The 25,880-nt window shown below is 42.0% G+C and overlaps 1 protein-coding gene across 1 annotated transcript in view; it reads left to right on the top strand.

Moving 5' to 3' along the window:
• The window catches only part of MYO3A (myosin IIIA), a 1,274,985-nt gene that overhangs the window by 597,675 nt on the left and 651,430 nt on the right, over window positions 1-25,880 (top strand). The window contains exon 17 of the mRNA XM_069211361.1: window positions 5,522-5,732. Coding sequence (XP_069067462.1) covers window positions 5,522-5,732 — 211 coding nt within the window. The remainder of the gene's footprint in view (window positions 1-5,521; window positions 5,733-25,880) is intronic.

Here is a 25,880-nt window from a genome sequence, read left to right as displayed (position 1 = left end):
ATCCCCAAACCCCTTTCAGGCAAGCAGGTTGTTAGACTTGGCATCCTTGGTGTGGTCTCCCCTAACTTTTTGCCTCTGTTTCCCAGGTTGTAGATGTGTGCTGGACTCTGTTTTTGTTACTCTGGGCACTTTACCACTGCTATCCAGTGTTAACGTGCAAGTGCTCCTATGTAAAATGCATGTGTAATTGGATTTCCATGATTGGCATATTTTATTTAATGGTAAGTCCTTAGTACAGTGCACTGGAGGTGCCCACGGCCTTTAAATCAAATGCTACTAGTGGGCCTGCAGCACTGGTTGTGCCACCCACATTAGTAGCCCTGTAAACATGGCTCAGACCTGCCACTGCAGTGTCTGTGTGTGCAGTTTTAAACTGCCAATTCGACTTGGCAAGTGTACACATTTGCCAGGCCTAAACCTTCCATTTTCATACATGTAAGACACCCCTAAGGTAGGCCCTAGGTAGCCCATTGGGCAGGGCGCAGTGTAGTGTATGTTTAAGGTAGGACACATACTAATGTGTTTTATATGTCCTGACAGTGAAATATTGCTAAATTCGTTTTTCACTGTTGCATGGCCTGTCCCTCTCATAGGTTAACATGGGGGGCTACCTTTTAAATCTGAATAAAGTGTAGATTCCCTTTGGGAGCGGATGGACATGTGGAGTTTGGGGTCTCTGAGCTCACAATTTAAAAATACATATTTTAGTAAAGTTGATTTTAAGATTGTGTGTTTGAAAATGCCACTTTTAGAAAGTGAGCATTTTCTTGCTTATACCATTTCTGTGACTCTGCCTGTTTGTGGATTCCCTGTCTGGGTCAGTTTGACAGTTGGGCTGGTTGCACCTCACGCTAGACAGTGACCCAAAGGGAGCTGGGGTGTAGCCTGCATATCCTGATGAGCCATCTGTGCTAAGAGGTAGGGGAGGAGTGGTCACTCACACCTGAAAGGGCTGTGCCTGCCCTCACACAATGCAGTCTCCAACCCCCTGGTGACTGTCTGGGGCCTGGGCAAGGCAGGATTTCACATTCAAAAGAGACTTTACTTTGAGGTAGGCCTACTTCAAAGGAGAAATTGGGTATAAGAAGGGCACCCAAAACCACAGACGTTAGAACACTTCTGGAAACAAGAGGAACCTCTGCCTGGAGAAGAGCGGAAGAGCTGAGGAGAAGTGCTGCCCTGTCTGTGACTGTGCTTTGTGGAGCTATCCTGCAGTTGCTTCTCCTGCCAGAGGAAGAGGGCAAAGACTGGACTTTGTGTGCCTTCCATCTTGTGAAGAAATCTCCAAGGGCTTGATTTAGAGCTTGCCTCCTGTTGTTTGAAGTCTCAGGGACAGCAAAGACTTCTCTCTACCAGCACCTGGAGTCTCTGGAGAGACTCCTGCTCTGACAAGTGGTGCTCTATCCAGTCCCTGGGACCTTGAAAGGACAGCTGGTGAAAATCCAAGGAAATCGACTTCGGACCGACGCCGCTGCTGAATCCGGTGACGCCGCCTGCACCTGACTCCATGATCTTCGCTGGAACAAGTTGACTTTCGCAGGCCCGACATCACTGCAGCCCCGCCGAAGTCCACGACTCCGTGGAAGTCGCCACACCATGTCGTGACCGACGCCGCTCGAAGTACGTGGATTCAACGTTTCGCACAGACGCCGCGATTTCCGACCGCGCATCGGCTCGTTTTCATTTCTGTTAATGTACCTGGGGGTCTATGCGACTCCGTGTCCAGCGCCGCTGGTGTCGGATTGTTGGGAACGACTCTGTGGAAGTCGCCACACACATTTTGTAGTGTTTCACTAAGTTACTGTGTGTGCTGGTACAAATACTTTACACCTAGCACTCTGAAGTTAAGGCTACTGCTCTGCCAAGCTACCAAGGGGGTAAGCAGGGGTTAGCTGAGGGTGATTCTCTTTTACCGTGACTAGAGTGAGGGTCTTTGCTTGAACAGGGGGTAACCTGACTGTCAACCAAATACCCCATTTCTAACAAAGTGCATTTTTCAAAAGGTAAAGACAATTCGTATGATACTACCAACAAACGATTTCTGTTGTGACTAAAATCTTTTGTTACACATCATGTGTTCCTTTTTGTGACCCTCAAGAAAGGGTTTTCACTAATATGTATTTCACTAAGGACAATAACCGTGGGTCCTATAATGGCAACTACAACATTTTGTGACTGGTCAATCAAAGAGGGGTCCCTTTGACACACCGCCCCCAAAAAAACATGGCCCTGGGGGTCTGGGTGTGATCACCCTGCACCATCTGATACCATCGCCAGAGTAATTTTGGTGATCTTATTGCACAAAAACATCAGTATAGAAACACATATTTCAGAGGAATGTGGGAAATATTTCATAGTTGTATGTGAAATATGGATTTCATGATCTTAATGATAGCATCTTATTCACTCGGCTTAGCTTTAATATTGTCATGGCTACTAGTATTAGGCAGCATGCAAAACTCAATTTTGTGGCAAGGGAATGTAAATTATGCAGCAAAAAATTCAAATCATGTGGCACATTGTTAGTTTCATTTTTATCCATTTTCAATAGAAATAACCTTTGGGGTAAAATCTGCAGTTTTTGCCAACTATGTGGCAATGTATATAGCAAATGCCATAGTCATGCTTCTGCAGAAAATGCTGCAGAATCACCAAATGCTACTGATTTTCTCAATTCCCCCCTGCCCATTCCATTAACATTTCATTAAAGAAAGATAAATAAAGCCACAAGATTAGAATTCAGATCAATGCCCATTGTTATCTCTACTTTGAAGAGAAACCTTTTTGTCAGGACATCCGCCCCAAAATAAACATGTGACTAAAAATACATAATGGGTACCATGCACAACATGGTCCTCTATTGTCATCTTGGAGTTCTGGTGAATTTTAGAAAATAGTCCACCATCAGTTATGAGGCATATGATGTAACGAGAAGCACTTGATGACAATACTGGAAGATATTACACTTCTACATATTCGCTATACCTATATATTCATAACTAACACAACTGCTATGCTAACCAGAACTTGCATGCCAAGTATAATGCTCATGAGTGCACAAAATGTATGCCAGTGTATAACAACTAAAAGCACAATGGAATTATGTGATATGTATTCTCATCTATAAGATTATTTATGACAGTTGAGATTGCACCGGTTACATCATAAGTGAGGTCATTGGCATTGCATTTGTATCGAAAGTATTGTTTTCATGGTTGGTGTGTGAGTTACAAATTGTGGTACTAGCCATAACTTGCGCATTTTCATCGTTTTTCTGTTTTAATTCATAACTATAGCTTTTTTTCAGTGAAACTCTAGGGGTTTTAAACCTTCCTGTAGGTGCTACAACTAAAAACTAAACCTTACTGTGACTTCATTTTAAGCTTTGATTTCTTCAATTGATTTGGTTAGGTGTTTTTTGATCAAACACCACATCCAACAGTTTTCAACTCACCATCTGCAGCTAGCCACACACTCCACATGGTCTTTCACTGTGCACAGTGGCCATTGCCTGCAGCGTTTGGCCTTTGGCGAGGCCCCGTATCCAACTCACCCACAAAGCCAACCCACGGTGTACCCAGTTTATGTAATTTAGAACTACATTTGGTGGATTCCTACTAGTAACATTGTGATTGCATTTTGAGTAAGTTGGTGGGTAGGTATACTCCTTCTGCTAGATGTAAATCTCTCTCTGGAGTTCTTCAAATATCAGGAATATCAGGAATGTAGCACTCTGACTGCTAAAAGAGTAGAATATTAAGAGGGTTGTGGACATAAAACACTTCAACTATGTCAATGTTTAGAGCTTGAAAAGTGTGCTAGTGTCACACAGTTGACAGTGTCAAATATAGACGCATGTAGTTTCTAGGAAGAACCTAGGTTTTGGGTTATGGCATCCTGTTGACCTGCGAATTTCGCATATGTATGTATGTATGTTGCATTTTACATACCAACAATTAATGTAGAGAGATTAAAATTGTTAAAATATGGGAGAAAGGACGAGGACATCACACTTAAAGCCTTAATGAAAGTGGTTATTACAATCAATCACTCATTCTATTGTAAAATTATGAAATGTAATACGCAGACAATGCTATTATATTTGAAGTCTTCATTATAATCCTGATAGACAACAGAACATCTAAATGAAAATCTCTGCTGATGCAAGACTGGGTGCGGAAGACATTACCATAAAACCGTTATTATGTTTTGTCAAAACTTGTTTAACATTTGGATTAAGTCCTTGAGGAAATGAGTGGTTTGGTAGAGTGAGTGATACTCCTGGATTCTTCAGCAGAGATGTTGGAGGAATCTAAGGGTTTTGGGTGTTAGAAAAAATAAGAGTATCATTACATATTCAGTAGTGGCTATAGTATGAGGACTTGTGGTGTGCCAAATCGAGTTGTTGTTTGGAATATTGATGGCACAAATGTATGCATAATTTTGTGAAATTAACTTGCCAGTAATTTACAAAAAATTTAATTGTGGAGCATTTCTTGAACTTAATAGTTAAGAAAAATACCGAGATGAGACTGTTTTAAGGGGAAAATGTCTCATGCAAAATATTTTTCTCTATGAATCAGTTTCCAAAAGTAAACCTTATTTTGCACCTGAAAATTACACAGGCGTTAAAGAAATTAAACATCATCCGGTCCTATTTAAGACTATGGATTCTTTCTTCCATCGCATATTATAACTTAATTTGTTTTATAATAGGAAACTGGTAAGTAGCTACAAAATTCATTTTAGTTACCTGTAAATTAGTAATCTGATGTCTATTTAAATTGCAGCCTTTTGCAGCACATTATAATGAGATTTTTTTATATACATTTCCTTAAAAGGTAAAAGTTTGTAAAATGTTACTTTATTAATAGCATTATATTTTCGCCGAACCACTGAAATCATAGGAACGTAATGAATAATCCTAACGGGATTTACTTTGTGTTAACCACCTGTTCTCAGTGAAGGCATTGTGTAATGTGGCTTGGTGCGAGATCTGCTGGGAATTCAACTCACGTGTTCCTTAAGTTAAATAAAAGATCATGCAAAAAATATCAACAGCAACACATAAATGAGTACAGGAAAGACAACACACTGACTGAATGTGATTGAATATAGGGCTGCCTCCCTGAAAATGCCACAGACCTATTTGTATGGAAGCCTAATGTCATCAGAAAATAAAAGATAGTAGATCAGTGCTGTCTGTGGCTCATCAGCCTTTCCATCTTGTCAGGTATGAGGCTGATTTCTGATTTGTGCATTCCTCATATTGAGTTTTACAATGTAAGTTTTTTTTTTCCTCCTGGTAGTATTTTTATTTGTAAGTAATGCAAACAAACCACATTTCTCAACCACTCTGGCGTCAAATGAGTTAAAATATGTTGACATCTTCTTTGCTCTCAGTGATCACTATAGTACATTGATCAATGATACATTAGTTATAACAGAATATTGCCTGCATATTTCGTGCTAAGCTACGCATAACACTGCACCAATACTAAATATCCATGTTTTCTTGTAGCTGCTTCCTTACTTTGCATTCAGGCCGACGAGCTGCAGGAAGCTCTCACTTCCCACTGTGTGGTGGCTCGAGGAGAGACAATCATCCGGCCCAACAATGTGGAAAAAGCCATAGACGTCAGAGACGCCATGGGCAAAGCATTATACGGCCGCCTTTTCAGTTGGATTGTCAATCGCATAAATGCCTTACTGAAGCCAGACAAACTTCTGAGGTAAAACGACAAAAATAAATCGCATTTTTAGTTGGACTTCTAGGTGTGACACAAATTTTTCACTAAAATATTACAATCTGTTGTATAATACATGAAGCTCTCATTGACTGTTCAAAAACTGAAAATAATTTCTGGTATTTATTGCTTCCAAAGATATGGGAAGCAGAAAATCTCTGCAGTACTTAGCTGTGGTTTATTGTGAAAAATGCTGTGAGCGCAGAGCATGCAAGAAGAGAATGCAAGATTTAGGCTTAGGGTGGCAGTGTGTCGATTTTATTTTTTTAACCTACGTGGAGACAGAGGAAGCTTGACTGACGGAGATGGGGAATTTTGGCATCATGACAGGCTTGTTTTTAGTGTTTTAGTAGGGGGCGCAAGAAAGAGTTAAAAAGACCACAATTTTGTTAAGCCATGTCTTATTTTGTATGGGTTTCCCTTGACATCCTCCCGCACCCATGGTCCATGCCACAAGTTTACAGAGGGAACTCTGGGGCACAAACATGGGTAGGTATCAACAAAGGATTTTTTGGCCTCTGGAAGCACGTGAGAATACTATAGATGATTGAAGTATTGCACTCGTTCTCTACCATATCATCAGAAACCCATCTTTGAAAAGGAGGCCCATTGTGCCGTAAGGGTTTTATAAAGAGTTACTTTCCAAAATTTCACTTTTCTGGCTGTCTGATGCAGTGTCACAGCAGTAAATAAGTAATTTGTTGTAAACGGCCGTCATTGGACTCCTTTGTTTTGAATAATCAAATCCAAATCTGGTTATTCACTAGTGACGTCACAAGTGATTAACACTGCTGTTGTGATGTCACCCAAAGGTCCCAGGAGACTTAGCATGAAAGGGAATGGAGGTTGACGGTCTCATCTGCCTTAAACCTACTCTGCTGCATTTCCACCGACCCGAGGGATACAGGACAATGCATTTTGTCTTTACCTGTCCCAACAACCATCTCCCCAGTCAGCAAGGGTAACTGAAGACCCATACAAAGTAAACATGAAGCTGCACCGTCAAGCGGCTCTCACAGAGCTGCTGTCTTTGCGGTGCCAGCATCTCTCAATGTGAGAGCAAGGAGTGTGGCTTTGGAATGGATAGGAATGGAATGTGCATGGCACAGAGGATGCAGGAGAAGGAAGCAGAAGGCCAAGTTTATATTTTTCAGATCAGTGGTGGCACCTGGCCTGGTCTTCTTCTTTTTTTTGGGAGTGGTTGGCTGAACGGTTTATGCAGTTGTGTGTGTGTGTGTGTGGATGGCAGGAGACGGTTTTTTATTTATATTTGGATTTTGGAAGGGGAGGGCGAATTTCAGAGGGCGGTGCAGGGTGGCAGATGGCCAGGATTTTGGGCTATATACAATGTAGATTTGTAGATGGGAAAAATGTGAAAAATAGGGATGTTTTTTATCTGAGGGTTCTGGGTGGCATCCTGGGTAATTAAAACTTCACTTTCATGGTCTATTCACGGTCACTCAAAACCCCTTTGTAAAAATATTCATATCACTGAATGCCACCATTGTGAGTACCAGATTCGAAATTTGGTTATTTACTGCTATGATATTGCAACAGTGGGAAACTAATTGTTCCCACTATTTTATGTTGTAATGGAATTCCAGCCCACACTGACAGGGCTCTCAGAAGCCTGTCAGTGCAATACTTGATGAAGAGCATACAGCACATCTTTGCAAAGGGTGTGAGACTCACTACACAGGGCAAGAAAGTGTTGGAAGTGGTTGCCTGGAGGTTAGTTAGTTTTTTATTTTTATATTTGGGACTGGGAGTAGAGGCCAGGTTATGTGTTTCTCCCCTCCCATATTACTCTTCTGCCCATGTGTAGCAGTTGAGAGCAGGGCCAGATGATGTTTAGGGGACATACATTGCATAAAAAAATAGATGGGTAAAAAAAGAATAACAGGGATGTTTTAAGTCTCTGGCTTCTCAGTGACCACATAGATAACTCAAGCTTCATACTCGTTGTCTATTTGATGTCACTCAGACCCCCTCTGCGAAGAGCACCACCCTTATTCAGCTAAGCATCCACAATTCATTAATGTCATGATGCCCACAGCTGCATGCTTACTACACTTTAACCATTTGCCTAGAGCTAACATAACTTAAATAGAAAAACATCAACAAGAAAATATTTTGCACTTACTTAGGGATTCCAAATGACATACAAAAATACTCTTACTTTTCTCTCATTGTATAGCACAGTACTCTAAGCCTTTTGTCAGAAAACAACCCAATTGCTTATATTAAGCCATTGACAGTATATTATATCACAGGCTTGTCGTACAATCACTTCTCAAACTAAATAAAATAAACCATCACTACTCTTCTAAATTAAAATGTTATAGTTGCATTTTGAGGTCATAACTCTTGCTACCAGGAGCAGGACATATATAAAAAAACAGTCGTAATTAGATGTATAGTTTTTCAGATTCTGCACAATAGAGCCTTCTTTATCACAGTATTCTGTTCTTTACTTATAAAAAGCAATTCATGGTGGTCTACTTTTTGTGAATTCCTGTGATTCACAAAAAAGCAGGGACCAATCTGCATGATATGCCTGATTTTTAATAATTAAACATTGTTTCCAACTAATTTGGGACTGCTCATTGGTTTATTTCACAACGCATATTCTACAATTTGTTTTGCATCCTGGAACTCGAAAATGTTTGCATTGAACTACCAAGACATGACGTTTTGGCAGAGGTTGCGCAGAACATCCAAGGCTTACTTTGCTTCTTTTTATGAATCCCCTGACAGAACCCAATCGTCTTTTGTATAACCTCGACCCACTTTGGCAACCATTCCATTCTTTGAGCGATGCTTATAGAGGCCTAAACAACTTCCTGTTATGTCAGCTCTTATTCAATCCTAATGCACCATGTTGAACCAATGACTCCGGAGGAAGGGTGTACTCTTGCAATATATTGATGGGTGGTTTGAAGAATCTAGTATAGAATTAACTTAGTTAAACTCTACAGTATGTAGTGTGTTGTGTTAGTGTCACTAGCAGATAGTGCAATGTGGTTTGTCAAAAAGTCAAGGTTCTCTTCAAAGATACCATGGAACTAGCAGTTAGAATCTCAGTACCAGGGCTGTCACTAATGCTAGGTATCAAAAGTCAAGTTTCTCTTCAAAGATACCATGGAACTAGCAGTTAGTATCTCAGTACCATGGCTGTCACTGAATACTAGGTAGGAGAGCAGGAGGGAAGGAAAGACCAATCAATGACCTTGAAAGGCACTTGATAGAAAATAATATAAGAAAAAACATGAGAAAAACGGAAGAGACTGCATTTCACTCTTGTTTTACCCAGAATACCTAAAATAACAGAACTAACATAAGAGCCTAACGTTTTAGTCTGCAAATTCTAGAGAAGTGTAGGATACCTGATCCAGTTCACTAATAATGTAATTGATGAAACCTACACAATATTGTGAGTTTGGAGCTTGTATTATTTGTTTGTTCACTGCAGTGTCACAAAGGCTCTCTAACATGTTCCCAAAAAGTAGGATTTCTCCACTCACCTAAATTAGTTTTCTCTCTAAAAATAAATTTCCACTCCATTTATCTCCACCGAAAATAAATGAATCAGTTTGGTTTTCTAGCATACACATAGACATTATTTAGTTCACCAAATAATAATCTCTCATACATAGTCTTTCAGAAGCAGCAACTCTAAGAACCTTCTTTGAATAGCTTCTAAGTATTGTTATTTATATAGAGCAAACATATCTGTGAAGTCACAGAACAAGGTACACTAGTGATGGATCGGGACACAATCTACAAGATCACACGCATCAAGTAGTAACTAAGCAAATGCATTTTAGTCATATCTGCGCACATGGAGATGAGTGATTTCTGCAGAATCACGTGATGATGCATCTAGTGATGATGAGTCTAGTGCCAAGACTATGATTTGAACCTTGATCCCCCAGTTCCAAGAATGGCAACTTAAGCCACAATACCACATCGCTTCCCCCATGTCCTCGTTCTGCTTAACACGGTTCCTGGCTATAAAAGAAATCCTGGTCCTTCACTAAGACCCTTCTAATCCAAGTAAACTCAGAACTCTGTCTCGGTATCCTTGGCTTCGTTTTTGGCTCTATTATTCACCAAAGACCTTTTATGGTCACATTACTGACCACCAAAACTGCATCCTTCTAGCTCCTGGTAATAGGGTAACTTAAACCATCCATCTGTACTCCAGACTTCAGAGCAGCTAAAAGTATTTTATCTTCAAGTTGAAAGTAAAACTATATTGTCTGGTTTGCTTAAACCATAATCTCTACTTCAACTAACCTCTTCTTATTCTAAAGAGCAGCACTTGGCATTTTACAATTTCGTCACTGATCATGTTTATTTAAAATTCTTTCCAATATTCATTATTCACGCTTTAAGTTGCACTTGCAGGCTAACCGCCTAAGATGGCGGTCACATAAACGAGGGGCTCCTGACTGAGGCCGCCATAAAACCGAAATCTGACATACATCAGGAGCGGAGACGTGGCGAGAAGACAAACACTAGACCGGGGGTAGCAACCGGGGTTGGATAGAGCAAATTCCCGACCTACGGCGCGGTCTTGGTGTGGCCTGGCGAGACGACGGCTGAGTTGGCCTGAGGAGGCAGTGTGAAGGCGGACGGCGACGCGACCGGCTATGGCCGAGAGGAGGTGAGTGGGGGGTGATTGGCGTGCGGCCAGAGGCGGAGAACTGGCCCGGCTATATCGTGGGTGCCGGCCCTGGCTGCCCGTGGCCCCTCACCCGCCCTTGTGTGCCCCGGTGTCCGGACAACGCGGAGGCCGGGCCCGTGAGCTGCGTGCGCTCTGGGGGCGGCCCGTGGTGCTAGCGGCCACGAGGAACAGGAAACATGAAATACTCAAACTGAAAGAAGTGCGCTACACTGAGTTGTGGCTTAAACCTCACTGCGAGATCCACTGAGAAACAAAGCAATACGGCTCTGGCGTATAGAGGAGTCTGACCACTTGAGGAATGGCGCATCTGAAAATACAGACTACCGTGGCAGCCTACAGATCAAGCCCACATCGCCAGAGATGACGCGGGGAAGAAGGTGACAGACTGGGTCACGCGGTGGGCAATCGCTACTATAGCACACACAAGAGAAACAGCTTCCAAACAGGAACCCCTTCCCAGAACCCCCCGCTGTATACCGCTAAGAAGAAATAAGACTCTGACAACCTGACAAAGTATTATAAAGGGCAATAAGATCCAAGGGGGCCCCCCGGTCGGTGCCCGCGTACAGCCCAAGTACCCCCTTTCCTCCTGCACTCGGCGCACAATGGTACGGTTCGGAGTGCGGGACAAAAAGAGCTTTACAGAGAAGTCAAGCCATGGGTCGCACAAAGGGTAAATCAATGGAAAGCGGAGAAATCCCGACTCCCCAGGACCAAATCCTGACGCTACTGGTGAAAGAAAACATGGACAAGCTGGACATTATACTACAAGAAATCAGAGACTACCGACAAGCCATAGAGAACAGATTAGGCATGATCACAATGAAATGAATATCCTGAAGGATGATCAAACAAAGCTTTCAGATAGGCTAAAACAAATGGAGTCAACCATGGCAGAAATTCTCCCGACGCATAATGAGAGCAAAGTTGCCATTGAAGGGCTTCAACAGCAAATGGAAATCCTACAAGAAAGGGTTGAAGATGTAGAGGGGCGCTCACGGCGCAATAATATACGCATAATTGGGCTCCCCGAAGGCAAAGAAGGAAACGATCCAACGCGATACATCGAGACATGGCTACAATCCATAGCCAAGGATAGACTGTCTGTACACTTCGTTGTGGAAAGAGCACACTGTATCCCTGGCAGAAAACCCATACCAGGAGCTCCAGCAAGACCTGTGATAGCACGGATACTGAACTACAGAGATAGAGATGTCGCCTTGCAGGTGGCGAGAGAGATGGATCCTATTATGAGAGACAATGCCCGGATCTCACTATATCCAGATTATACTCTGGCGGTCCAGAAGCGAAGAGCATCCTTCCAGTCAATAAAAAAAAGGCTATGCAAAATGGAAATAAAATATGCCCTGTTATTCCCAGCAAAACTCTGCATGATCAGAAAACGCACTTCTTTGAATCACCCGACCTTGTACAGTATGTACCTGGCTTGACAAAAACATCCCGCACTCACAGGCGGGAGGACATGGCATCGGCCCCCATGCAAAGCAACTTCCTCAACCTCGCAGAGACAAACGGAATAAAGCCCAAATGTTACAGAAAAGAACAGGCCGAACGCCACGCCAGGCCCTGGAGGGACAAAACATTGCATTACAATCAGCATACTCCCTGCAGGAGATGAACTCTTCTCCCTGCAGAGCCGCTTCTTCAGTGGATAGCATGGCGGTACGGACTCATGCGGGAGCCTGGCTTTGTTTCCCGATATTACTCCGCAACTAGCTAGAGACTTTTAACAGATGCACCCCTGCAATAACATTGTTAATATACTTGTTTCCTTCTCTGTATGGAACCTCCGCTCCTCTCCAGTTGTGGTGTGCTCGGTTGGTAGAGCTCCTTGACATACGTTGATTCTCTCTCATATTATCATTAGCAGACCCGCTGACTGCGGGTCGGACCTTTTGACCACGCCCCATTGCGTAGGCCCACCGGTAAAACTTGACTGCTTTGTTGTAGCACCAAGATTATGTATTACATAACTGTTTGGCAAAGCCGGTTTAGGCTTTGCCTGGTATTTCAATTAATGTATAGGTATGTTTATTTCTACAAAGACAGACATCTGCATTTACATCAGACACACTATTCTGCAGCAATTCTAGACTAGAATGGGGCCACAAGCAAAATTGGATACCCATAATCACGCCCAATTATGCATACACAACGCAAATATAATATTATCACCTGGAATGTAAGAGGGATGGGTGCTATCCAAAAACAGCACAGAATCCTGGCACAATTAAATCGCTGCAAAATACATATTGCCTATCTGCAGGAAACTCATCTCACCTCACATGAGGCGGTTAAACTTCGTGAAAAATGGCGGGCCAGATCTTTCATACCTCATACTCGGCATTCGCACAAGGAGCAGCTGTATGGATAAGGGCCGGTGTGCCCTTAGAAGTGGCTGATACTAAGATTGATGACAAGGGCAGGTTCGTTTTGATTAGGTGTGATTTGGATGGGAAACCAGTAGTACTAGGCAGCATATACGCCCCAAATACTGGACAAGACGCCTTCCTAGAATGCCCATCAAGAGTATTGACACAATGGGCACACATTCCCTGGGTGATTGGTGGGGACTTCACTGCAGTGTTTGATGTTACCATGGACCGGAACACCCCTCCAGTGTTCGGAACAAATGCACAGAGACAAGCAGACGCACTACGGAGATGGTTACAGGGATGGTCCCTAGCAGATATATGGCGGGCCAAAAACACTGACATGAAAGAATATTCCTTCTATTCACATCCCCGCAAAGTGCATATGAGACTAGATCGGATAGTTTGCACTGAGTCACTACAGACGACCAAAACCACTTACCTGGGGAAGACATTATCAGATCATAACCCCTTAGAGTTGACAATGCACTGGGGGCGAACATCCACACCTATCCCAACATGGTGTTTACAGCCCATGGTTTTGGAAGACACTGCCCTACGAGAGGAGTTAACACAGACAATTAAGACCTTCTTCCATAATAATACAGACACAGCATCCTCCCCACTAATAGAATGGGAGGCATTTAAAGTAGTGATACGGGGTGTCATAATAGGAGCAGTATCGGGAGTGCAAAAAACACTGGTGAGGGAACTGGCACAAGCGGAGGAGCGGTTGGGCGCCCTGGAAAAAGAGTCGGTCACACACCCTACTAAAATTAAAAGCACTGCAAGAACTTAGAACTGAACACGCCCGACTGGTCGAAAAACTCTGGAAATTCGATCATACTAGATACAAGGCATGGATGCACAGGGAAGGTGATAGGGCAGGACCACTCCCGGTACGTCTAATACGTGAGGAACTGGCTCCCACTCCCATATTGCATATTAGGACAGCACAGCATGGTGATATAACTACCCAATTGGGCATTAACACAGCCTTCAAGGATTATTACACAGCTTTATCCTCCTCCCCACCTGTAGTAGTTGAGGGGAGAATAGACTCCTTCCTGACTAGGGTGAAACTCCCAGCACTTGGTGCAGAGGCCGGGCAGACATTAGGGGCACAAATTACACAGGGGGAAATACGGGAAACTATTAAAAACATGGCACGCAATAAAACGCCAGGAACAGATGGTCTACCGGCTGAATTTTATTCACTATACAGTACACAACTTGCCCCACACTTGGAGTGATTATATCAGGCGTCCTTAGAGATGGGGCGACTGCCAGATACTACTGGACAGGCATTGGTGACGTCCCTTCTGAAGCCGGGTAAGAACGCAACTGATATCTCATCTTATAGACCATTATCCTTACTAAACATGAAATATTAAATATTAGCAAAGATTTTAGCGCAAAGGCTCCTCCCATATGTAGCTAATCTCATACACACGGATCAGTGCGGTTTTGTCCCGGCTAGGAATACCTCTCTAAATGTGCGTAGATTATACCAGGTGATGGATGCAGCCAGGGGGAGGTTCCCACACGCGGGGTGCCTCTCGCTGGACCTCCGCCAGGCCTTTGACTCCCTAAGTTGGGAATATATGATAAAGGTCTTAGAGAAATTCCAAGCCCCTCCAGACTACATTAAATGGGTCCGCCTACTATATGCGGCACCAACGGCCAGAGCACGTACAGGACAAAATATATCAGACACTTACCATGTGTATAGAGGCACCAGGCAAGGCTGCCCTTTATCCCCCTTACTATTTGTCCTAGCAATAGAACCTCTGGCGTAGCTGGTGAGACAAGAGGACAGGGCTTGGGGCATTGAAATAGATCATACGCAACACGTAGTTTCATTATATGCAGACGACATTATACTATACATAAAGGATCTTAAACAAAACCCTGTTACAGCTGCATGTTTCTTTGAAGAATTCATGCCCCTATCCGGACTAGCCATACATTTTAACAAATCCATAGCGTTCTCATTCTATGGATCGTATAGAGATAACACGCTACCATTTGGAGATCACCAGCTACAAGTAGCAACAGACACTTTCCGATATCTTGGTATTCAAGTATATCGCACACCAGAAGACCTCCTGGACGGTAACCTGAAAAGAGCCCTTTCCTCACTCAAAACGCAGATCCAGTTTTGGATAACGTTACCAATTTCAATTGCGGGCAGACTGGCATTAGCCAAAATGGTGGTGCTACCCCGCCTGCTATACCATTTCACTAACATACCGGTGAAAGTGCCGGAGACCTATTTCAAGCTACTCAACTCTATGTTACTGGAACTTATATGGGGGAAAGGGAGACGCAGAATAAGCCTGGCCAAGTTGCAGATGCCGGTGGAACAAGGAGGTATGAATGCACCAGACTTTAAAGCTTACTGCAAAGCGGGTCAGCTTCAATGGCTGGCATGCTGTCTAAGTGGGCGGAATCTACAAGAAATAGACTACAACCAACAGATGCTGGACAAAGGCAATCTGCATTCCTTATTTTGCCCCGGAGCCCCAGTTCTGGAACACGCTCCTCTCTTATTGAAAATAGCACTACAATACTGGCAACTGGCACTCCGATATACCCCTGATTCGATCCCCTACTCTCCCAATATCCCACTGTTGGGCCTGCCAGTAGCCATGGGTAATTTAACCCCTGCACAACTACAAAAATGGACACAGGAGGGAGTGGACTCCATAGGCTCATTATTTAAAGACCAGCGTTTACTTACACACACCGACTACATTCATGAACACAACTTATACTCCTCACTTTTCTTCCTACATGCTAGTATCATGCACTATGTTACAAAACACTGGGCCCCGAATAACAAATAAATGCTTACACATGCACTGGTACACTCTATATACACTATAGGTCAAGGTACGCATATGATCAAATGGCTATACAAGGGGTTGAAAGCCCACCTGTCTCGACCTCTGACAGAGTTAAAAATCAAATGGGAAGTGGACATAAGAAGAGAGATATCAGAAGATGAATGGACTACCATACTAAACTACCCAAGTCAAATATCTCGTAATACGAGATTTAAATTCATCCAATTTGCTATACTTCACAGAGCATACCTCACCCCACACAGGTTACATATACTATACCCGGGACTTCCCTCAACATGTCCTAGATGTAGGGAAGAGGAAGCAGGACTCACACATATGCTCTGGAGGTGCCCGGCTATTACCGAATACTGGAAAAATATAACCAACTCACTGAATAAATTAGCAGGAAAGGCTATATACTGCAAAATGGAGGTGTGTATACTGGGAATGCTCCCACGCCCCCAAAAAAAGAAAGTGCTCCCCAGATTAATAAACCTGGCACTTCTATTAGCCAAACGTCTACTGACTAGGCGATGGAAGGCCACAACAGCACCTATGGTGAGTCAGTGGAAGGCGGAGGTGATAGAGTGGGGAACTGCAGAAGGAGTCGCCCTCAGAAGGGAAGAAAATGCCGGAATAGGAAGTACCCAATAGCCCAAGAATGGGATGAATTAATAGATACGTTCATATCATTGAATAAGGGAGACAATAACGAGGACGAGCTCCATTGAACTAAGGAGACCAACACTGGACAGTCCACAAGGTAGCACTCACCATAACATAAAAGAATCAGCTAATTATCCCCAACCACATAAATAGATTTACACACACTAACAAACAGATACAATAGATAATAACCAAGAATGCAGTAAAAGAACATCCTTCCAGAACACCAAGATGTCTAGATGTCTAGTTAATAGTTCATAGTTAAAAATAATGTTAGTTGTAAAGAACATAAGATGTCATACTAATTGTGAGTACCATCAGAGATGGTACAAGATGTCTACTATACATGGCGTGCAGATCTGGACAGTTTAATGACAATATGGACGATGTGGAAAGATAACAATTGTTTACTCTCATGCAGGTCGATGAAACAGCACTCATGTGCAACCACTGTCTGTCTTAATTGTTCCCATTTTTTTGGTGTTTTTGAAAACAATAAAATATGTTTAAAAGAATTGCACTTGCAGAAGTAACATGCATTTCTTTATTCGTGTTCTGCATTTATTTTAAAACGTATACATGTGCATGTATGAGTATGGACATTAAATGGTTTTGTTCAAGTTAGCCTGACTCAAGGCCTTGATTTTGAAATGTACTTTGATTGGTCAGCGTGTTCTTTCCTTTGCAGGTGCGTTCTCATGATTTAATTAGCTAGAGAAAAATATTGTTGTTTGTATTAGTTTACTGATAGTAAGGCCTGAGAAGAGAAGTCTTGGCCAAAAACGAGGAGATCTAATGAGCAGAAGAAGCCTCCTATTCATTGTGTATCAGGAAACAAGGGATGCTGAAGGTTGCAGGAACTGGACAAGTTGTGTGGGATGGGAAATTCAGGTGATGTTGCAAATGCACACCGCGAGAAGGGAGACAATTGTTTCCTGGTGGGGTGGGAAGAGATATGACTGTTGCTGAAGGTCTTACTTTTTTAATTAATTTTCACATTGTCCAGAGTCAGGGCAGATTTCCTTGGCTTTTGAGGGCTACATACCTCTCTGTTTCCTTTTATTCTTGCTGGTGTAAAACTTTATGCTAGGCACCTTTATTGAAGCCTTCACTATACTGACACCTTCTTGTATTTCCATATTTTCCTAAGAATTAATTCAAACCATCCCCATTCCTTATTTAGAACTCTTTTAGAATCGCTTCATTTAGGGGAGGGAACAGGAGTTTGTTGGAACACTTATTGCTTATTCTCAGTTTCTATATTACAGTGGCTGTTATTGCTTTATACACTAATCTTTTGAGTTTGAACCAATTGTGATATTTCAGATTGCCAGCTGTAATCCTCTCTCTTTTAAATATTTTTCTGGCATGCATGTGTGTTGGATTGATTATTGATTGGAAATAAAAATGACTTAACTTCAGTCACCGATTCCTGGTCCTTGCCGTGTGGCCAAATGGGTTTCAAGTAAACAGTATTGTTTTATTATTAACTCCCTTTGTGTCTCAGTCAACCTAAAAAGATCCATCAGATGAGAGATTGTAAATTACGCTTCTGCATGTTCTCAACAAAATGTTATTAATAAGCAAACAAATACCTCTGCAACAACTAGATAGTAAATCACCCCTGAACTCCATACAGAAACATTGAGGACACTGTTTACTTGCAGAAAAGCAATTATTGAAGATTATCACTTCATTGAAGCCCACTTTCTGCTTTAATGATCCTTTACGAGCCAGTTATCAAGATCCATTGCTGGCCTTTTTCCGGAATTTGGTCCATTTAATGAACGATCATCTTAAGGAAGGTACTTTTCCACACTCCTTAAAAATGAGTAGGAACATTTCATTGCAAAAAAAAAAAAACAGATATAGACTTTTTATTGTGGGTACACTAGCACAACCAAGAGCTTGATTACAGTAAAATGCTGTAGCTTGCAACATTCAGACTTATTTGGGTATATCACATCCTTGAATATATGTTTGCAATAACCAAAGCTTGGTAAATGTCTAATTTATTATAGACAATGCTTGTTGATTATGCAAATTGTAGTCCAGCTTCACAATGTGATCTGTATTGAACATGTGCCACAATCAGGAGGATAATTGCGAATTTCCTTATCAAGTAACCAACTGCCTTTCCACCTGCTCCAACTGTAACTCCTAAAACATGTGCTCTTCAGAATGTGATCTGTATTGAACATGTGCCACAGTCAGGAGGATAATTGCTGATTTCCTTAACCAGCAATCAACTGCCAAAAGGCACATTTTATTATTATTATTTAAGGATGATTGTGAGTCTGAGGCCTTGCTTGGCTTCATACCTATTGCTCTGCTCACCTATTTCCAGTCAAGTCAAGTTCCTTGTTCTCCAACCTATCTCCAGCCTCCTTCTCCAACCAGCTTCCAGTCAAGTTCCAGCATTTCTCATCCTCCGGTCTGCTTCTTGCGGAGTCCCAGCTCTCTTCTTCTGTCTTTTGCTGACGATCCTGTGTTTCCTCTAAAACAGAGAAAATAAGAAAGGTGAAAAAGCCCAGTTTGGGTTCTTCTGAAATTTTCAAACAAGTAACTTCATTTCAAGGTAAATAAAGATTAATCGCTTAAATGAAACAAAACAGAGCTCTGTCTTTTAAATAATTTATGACAATAAAAGGTAGCGTGATTTATCGTTTGGGTGGGAATCCAAGATACCGCTATATGGACATTAAAGAAATACGTATTTCTTGTAACAAGCGCTCTCCTGAGAATTAGGAGATTGGAAATGGAGCAAGTTTATCAGAATAACTATTAGCAAGAGTTTACACCAGAACACAAGGAAGCCCTGTAGTCAAGTTGATTGTTTTTGAGTTTGGACATTGCTTCAGAGCCTCTGAATGTATTGAAAAAAAAAAAAAGGAAGAGACTTGTTCAGCCTTATAGAAACGTATGCACAACGTGTCAACAATAACTGACATTATGCAATATACAGTAGTTTATGCAAGTTCAATTTATCAATGAAGTAATTCTTTGGCAGCCCGGAATCCAAAAAAACAAGAACCCCTTATTTTGAGAAATTAGAAGTCCTGACGCCCAACACTACACACAGTCCATGGTCCAGCAGTCCGATTCTGCAGTTTACGAAGCAGGAGCCAGTATTTTCTCTTTTTCCCTTCCCAAAACCGCCTTCCCCTTGAGGACTTGCGATAGGGCAATGTACTCTTCATCACAGTCACGTTAGTCCTCACTGGGATTGGGAAATTGTCATTGACCCATAGGAACACCTGGAATTCAGGTGAGTGGTTTGCACAGAACATTTTTTTAGTGCTTCCAAGGCACTTCCTGCTAGTCACTAGAACCCTATTAAAGTTATGACCAACCACTAAATATCAGCTTTTAGAGAAAGTCACATGGAAAACTCCAGAGTGAAGGAATTAGGTAGAAATGGGTGACCGCATTCTAGACTGGTCGAAAAAACATAAGTCTTCAACCTAAATTAGAGGTCAGGTTGTCCTTTAATCTTCACTTTTATGCAGGGTCTTCAAAACATCTGTCAGAGGAGACACAAGCATAAGTTTCTGTCCACCTCATGTACTTAGTGACAGGTAGATAAACCAAGCAATACAATATTTACATGAAGATTCCAAAATAGAATTCATCCTAAATCTTTTAACATTATTAATTTGAGCAGTAACGTTTAGCAAAATGTATAAAGTGCAAAGTTGGGGCACCTACTGGCATTAAAAGTACTATGTGTTAGTATATACAAACCTGTCAGCATCAAATAATCATAGTGGAAATCAATGTTCAGATCACTACTACACCACCTCCTTGTTTTATGCATCCTGCCTCCCTAGTGTCCTGTATGAAAGCTCCCACAGAATAAGGATTGGCTAAGGTCCAAATGATGGTGTGCTGTTGGTCAGTTCGCCCGAAATGCAGGGCAATGTGCTGAATTTGGGCCACTAGAATTCAACACTTTGTGGTGATTTACTTTTCAAGGATGTGCAGATTGGTGGGTTAGTATCCTTAAGATGCTGTGCATTAGGTCAGTGCTGCTAGTCTGCAGTGCACTGTGACAAGAGAGCGCTCCAATGAGACATTTTACTGTGAAGGTTAGTGTTTCTAAGGTGTAGTCTCATATAGTCAGTTATATGTAGTGAGGGTGCACTGTAATGCAGTGTGGCATGGTAAAGTAGTGTTGCTGGGTGCGGCGTTGTCAGCTAGTGTCCTTTGGATACAGTGCAGTGTGGAAGATTTGTGTTATTGATATGAACTTCAGTACAGTTGTTTTGTTTCCCCTGGAGGCAGTGCGGTGTTGTTGGTAAATATCTTTAGATCTCAGCATAGTGCTGTAGATCAATGCCCAATGACATATTTCATTGTGTTGAGTTAATGTTTTAGGGCAGTGTGTTGTTAGTGTTTCTAGTATGTAGAGCACTACGGAAGACTAATGTGCCTTTGGCGCATTATGATAGGTCACTGTTCTTATGATGCAGTCAATTGTAGAATGTTGGTATCCCTACAATAAACTTTCACCCCCGTTTTCTGCTATGGTGCTGTGCAATGTGAAGGACTAGTATGGCCGGAATGCAGTGAAATGTGATGAATTACTCATTCAGGAGGTTGTACTGCTGCTAGGATAGTACAGCTTAGTACAAGGGTGACCCTGGGATGCAGTGCAATGTGCTGTTAAGAAAACCCTGAGATGCAGTGCAATGTAATTAGTTAGGGTCCCTAGAATGGAGTATCAAATGCAGAATCAGTATATACACGTCCTCTGTACATGTTGCAGAAACAATGGAAACCTAAGAAGAGCTAATTTAATAGGACAGTATCACTCTAAACATTTCTTTCATAATGATTGCTGGTCAAATATCAATGACAATCATCTCCTCTCTGCTGAAAATCATCTCTTTCAGCAGTATGTATATTTATAGCTGTGAAAGAGTCGATCGAGGGCGCGAAACAAGATGTCTGCCTCCTGATAGTCTCGCGACAAAGCCTGCATTATCTATAATATACAAATTTTGGAAGCGTTTCTTACCTGTTTTGGAGGTATATTTGTTGCCGTGTGTCCAGCACTCCCTGGGGAAGTATTTTTTGTCGCTTTTTAGGACTGCTGAAAGCCTTTGTTGATCAGAGCCTTTCCTCCGAGGTCTCCAGTGAAGTGTTGCCGGAGTTTCTTGACAGGAGTGCTGTTAGAAATGGGGTCTTTGGTTGACAGTCAGGTTACCCCCTGTTCAAGCAAGGACCCTCACTCTAGTCAGGGTAAAACAGAATCACCCTCAGCTAACCCCTGCTTACCCCCTTGGTAGCTTGGCAGAGCAGTAGGCTTAACTTCAGAGTGCTAGGTGTAAAGTATTTGTACCAACACACACAGAAAACACTACAAAATGACACAACACCAGTTTAGAAAATTAGGAAATATTTATCTAAACAAAACAAGACCAGAATGACAAAAATCCGACATACACAATTCAAGTTATGAATTTTTAAAGATGAAACTCAAAAATAGCGCTTAGAAACACAAAATGCTTCAATGAGGTGTTAACACGGCGTCGTGACTGAGTCGCTCCCAACAAGCCGACACCAGCAGCGCCGGACACGGAGTCGTGTAGACCCCCAAGTACAGTACCTTTGGTGAAGAGTGAAAACAAGTCGATGCGTGAAGTCGGGGATCGCGGCGTCGGTGTGAAACGTTGAATCCGTGCACTTCGAGCGGCGTCGGTCACGGCGACTTCCACAGAGTCGCAGACTTCAGCGGGGCTGCAGCGGCGCCGGGGCTGCATCGGCGTCGGGCCTGCGAAGGTCGTCGTGTTCCAGCAAAGATCACGGAGCCGGTTGCAGGCGGCGTCACCGGATTCAGCAGTGGCGTCGGTCTGAAGTCGCCCGAACTCGATTTCCACCAGCTTTCCTTCCAGGGGCCCAGGAACTGGATAGGGCACCACTTGTCAGAGCAGGAGTCTCTCCAGAGACTCCAGGTGCTGGCAGAGAGAAGTCTTTGCTGTCCCTGAGACTTCAAACAACAGGAGGCAAGCTCTAAATCAAGCCCTTGGAGTTTTCTTCACAAGATGGAAGGCACACAAAGTCCAGTCTTTGCCCTCTTACTCTGGCAGAAGCAGCAACTGCAGGATAGCTCCACAAAGCACAGTCACAGGCATGGCAGCACTTCTCCTCAGCTCTTCAACTCTTCTCCAGGCAGAGGTTCCTCTTGTCTCCAGAAGTGTTCTCAAGTCTGTGGTTTTGGGTGCCATTCTTATACCCAATTTCTCCTTTGAAGTAGGCCTACTTCAAAGTAAAGTCTCTTTTGAATGTGAAATCCTGCCCTTCCCGGGCCAGGCCCCAGACACTCACCAGGGGATTGGAGATGGCACAGTGTGAGGACAGGCACAGCCCTTTCAGGTGTAAGTGACCACTCCTCCCCTTCCTCCTAGCACAGATGGTTCATCAGGAAATGCAGACTACACCCCAGCCCCTTTTGTGTCACTGTCTAGTGTGAGGTGCAACCATCCCAACTGTCAAACTGACCCAGACCGGGAATCCACAAACAGGCAGAGTCACAGAAATGGTATAAGCAAGTAAATGCTCACTTTCTAAAAGTGGCATTTTCAAACGCACAATCTTAAAATCAACTTTACTAAAAGATGTATTTTTTAATTGTGAGCTCAGAGACCCAAACTCCACATCTCCATCCGCTCCCAAAGGGAATCTACACTTTAATCAGATTTAAAGGTAGCCCCCATATTAACCTATGAGAGGGACAGGCCTTGCAACAGTGAAAATGAATTTAGCAATATTTCACTGTTAGGATGTTAACGCGTCCGTCTATGTTAATTTATACACACCAGGACTCGTTTTAGGCCGATGAATCTTTAGACCCAGTGGTGAGACACCATAAGACGAGATAACTGATCAATACATCAAACAATATGTCAATAACATTGTCAACATATATCACCACAATATATTTCAATTTAGACATCAATAAACCTTCGGCGCAACCATGACCTTTCAGTCACGAATAACCACACCTTAATGGAGTTTTGTGAATTTTATTCCCTATTGATTACAATCTAATAGCAAATGCATTAATCTCAAAACCAAAAACAAATGAACATAATCACAGGGCGATAAGTTTTCAATAAATGCAAAGATCAGAAGCATAAGATAATCATGTGAATATAAGCAGATCGCGATACATAGAACCTCCTAAAGGTCTTAGTTCAGCATAGCACTACGTCAGTCACGTCAGTTTCGTCAGTCGTAATGAATACCTCATCTAACCTCAAATTAGCATTACCATGTTGGGCTACATGCAAAACAATTTAGAACATCAATTTGGAAAACATCTAATTAAGGTCTCTAATCAAAAACACACAGCAGTTGGTACCTAGAAAGAAAAGGTAAATAAATGTACTTCCATTAGCAACTAAATAATTACCCTCCTCAGAATAGGTCAGCATACAGGGTCAGTCTTCGTCTTCAGGACATCAGTTAGATCGCCGTCAGTCTATCTAAGTTAAAGGCAAGGGACACTTTCCTCATAAGGAGGAAAGTGTAATGGGGCAGTCTATGGGCAAGGATGGTTCGTCTAAGTCTCAAATCACCAAATAGAGTGACAGAGTTTCTGGATGCAATCGATATCATTCCCTACCTAATGCTGCTTGTCTCTTGTGTCATGGGTTTTTATCCCTTTTTCGTAATACATTCCCCCAAAATTCTATTGGACAGTCACTACACCCCACTATCTGTAACCTATCAAATTATACATTAAGTAATGCATTTGTCATTTCATGATATATCCTGAGTCTCTAATTGGTCTTCATAATTGACGTTTTTCGTAGGTGGCACATCCGGGGTTACTTCATTTCCTTGGCACACATCAGGTCAAGAGTTCTCTTCTCCACGCTTTAATGTCCTTGAAAGTGTCCATGTTTGTTTCGAAGTTCATAAATTTATACTAAAAGCTGCTAGCATGCGGATGAGAAAATCTAGCATTGTTGCAAACAAGTGAGAAAAAGAACAATTGCTGGGTCATGGTCTTTTGCAAGCCAGCACACTGGAGAAACAGAAAAATACGCTTTAATATGAGAGTTATACAGCTAGTTCTCGACTCACGCTAACTTAAGATATACGAATTCTAATGAATGCAGTTTTATACGTGTTAATGTGCTCAGTTAGGCATAATATAAACGATTATTTCTTAGAGTTGACATTAGTTTACACATGTGAACAAGTTTCCACGTTTAATGCGTTTCAATGAATAATATCGTTAATGCGGTATTGTTAAAACATAAGCTTTTCACGTCTACAATATGTAATATTTTAAACTACGCTCTCTCAGTCCCTCCTCTGATGACGCTCCTCATAACACAATCTTTTGATCTAAATTTTTCGTTTTACGCATAATACGCATTTCAACATCTTGCCCTTTATGTGAGCTTTCCCATATTTCATTGAACATTTTCTCTCTTTCACTTTCTTCATTTCGTCGGGCTCTTTTAGACCAATTTCTTTTTACTTTATCATTAATTTTGCATATCCCCCATAATCCTAATAGACAAATCAAAACAATTAAAAGACCCATCATAATTTTTGCAAGTACCCCATTCCAAATGTTGGTAAACCAGCTTCCCACTCGGGCAATTCCTTTCCCAAATTTCTCCCAAACACCAAGTTCTTTTAGATCCTTCAAATCTGTACTATCTCTAGTAAGGTTAGTAAGCATGCTTCTAATTTTCTTACTGTTATCTGGAATAAATGAACAACAATGACGTTCATTAAGCATTTTGCACACACCTCCACTCTTTGCTAAAAGAATGTCTAAAGCAAGCCGATTTTGAAGAGTCATAGCTCTTTCTGCAGCAAGTTCAGTATCCATCAGAAGTATAGCTCCTGTAAAATTTGTCAGCATGTTATCCACAATAGTAGGCAACTTTTGAATTTTCATAGAATTTAAGATAACCCCTACTGATGGGATTATAGCTCCGAATATGTCACCAATGACAGCCGCCACTGATTCTCGCTTTTGTCTAGTATGTTGTAATTCAGACGTTTTAGGTATTTGTTTTAAGTCATCAATCTGGTATATTTTTGGAAATACTATTCCCAAATAACATGTCCCATACCATCCCTTAGGGAGACGGTAATATGCATTCAGTCCACAAATATAATAGATTCCAGGAATCGCTGGATCTTGTCCATTTAACATAAAGGTCCATTTACTCTGAAATAGAAACACATGCCTACATTCACTCGTACCCACAAACAAATTGTCTTGATCAGATTTTGGTCCATATATACAGAGTCTGCCTACGTGTAATGCATCTATAGCTAATTTGCCTTGTGTTTTAATTGCTGTGTAAGCATAATCATTTGCATAAGTACGTTTTTCTAAGCCTTTTTCTAACCTTTCTTTCAGTGCTTTGCGTCTATCATCTGTGTGATCTAAAAAGCTTTTCTCTACAGGAGACAGTAAGCAAGTCAAATTATTGTGATGTGCATAAGCAGTTCCAAATGTAAGTGTTGGCTCAAAGAATCCTCTAACTATTTTAATATC

This window comes from Pleurodeles waltl, chromosome 10, assembly GCF_031143425.1.
Source record: "Pleurodeles waltl isolate 20211129_DDA chromosome 10, aPleWal1.hap1.20221129, whole genome shotgun sequence".
NCBI lineage: Eukaryota > Metazoa > Chordata > Amphibia > Caudata > Salamandridae > Pleurodeles > Pleurodeles waltl.
The sequence above is the reverse complement of the archived record's forward strand: the minus strand, read 5'-3'. Positions and strand labels throughout refer to the sequence as shown.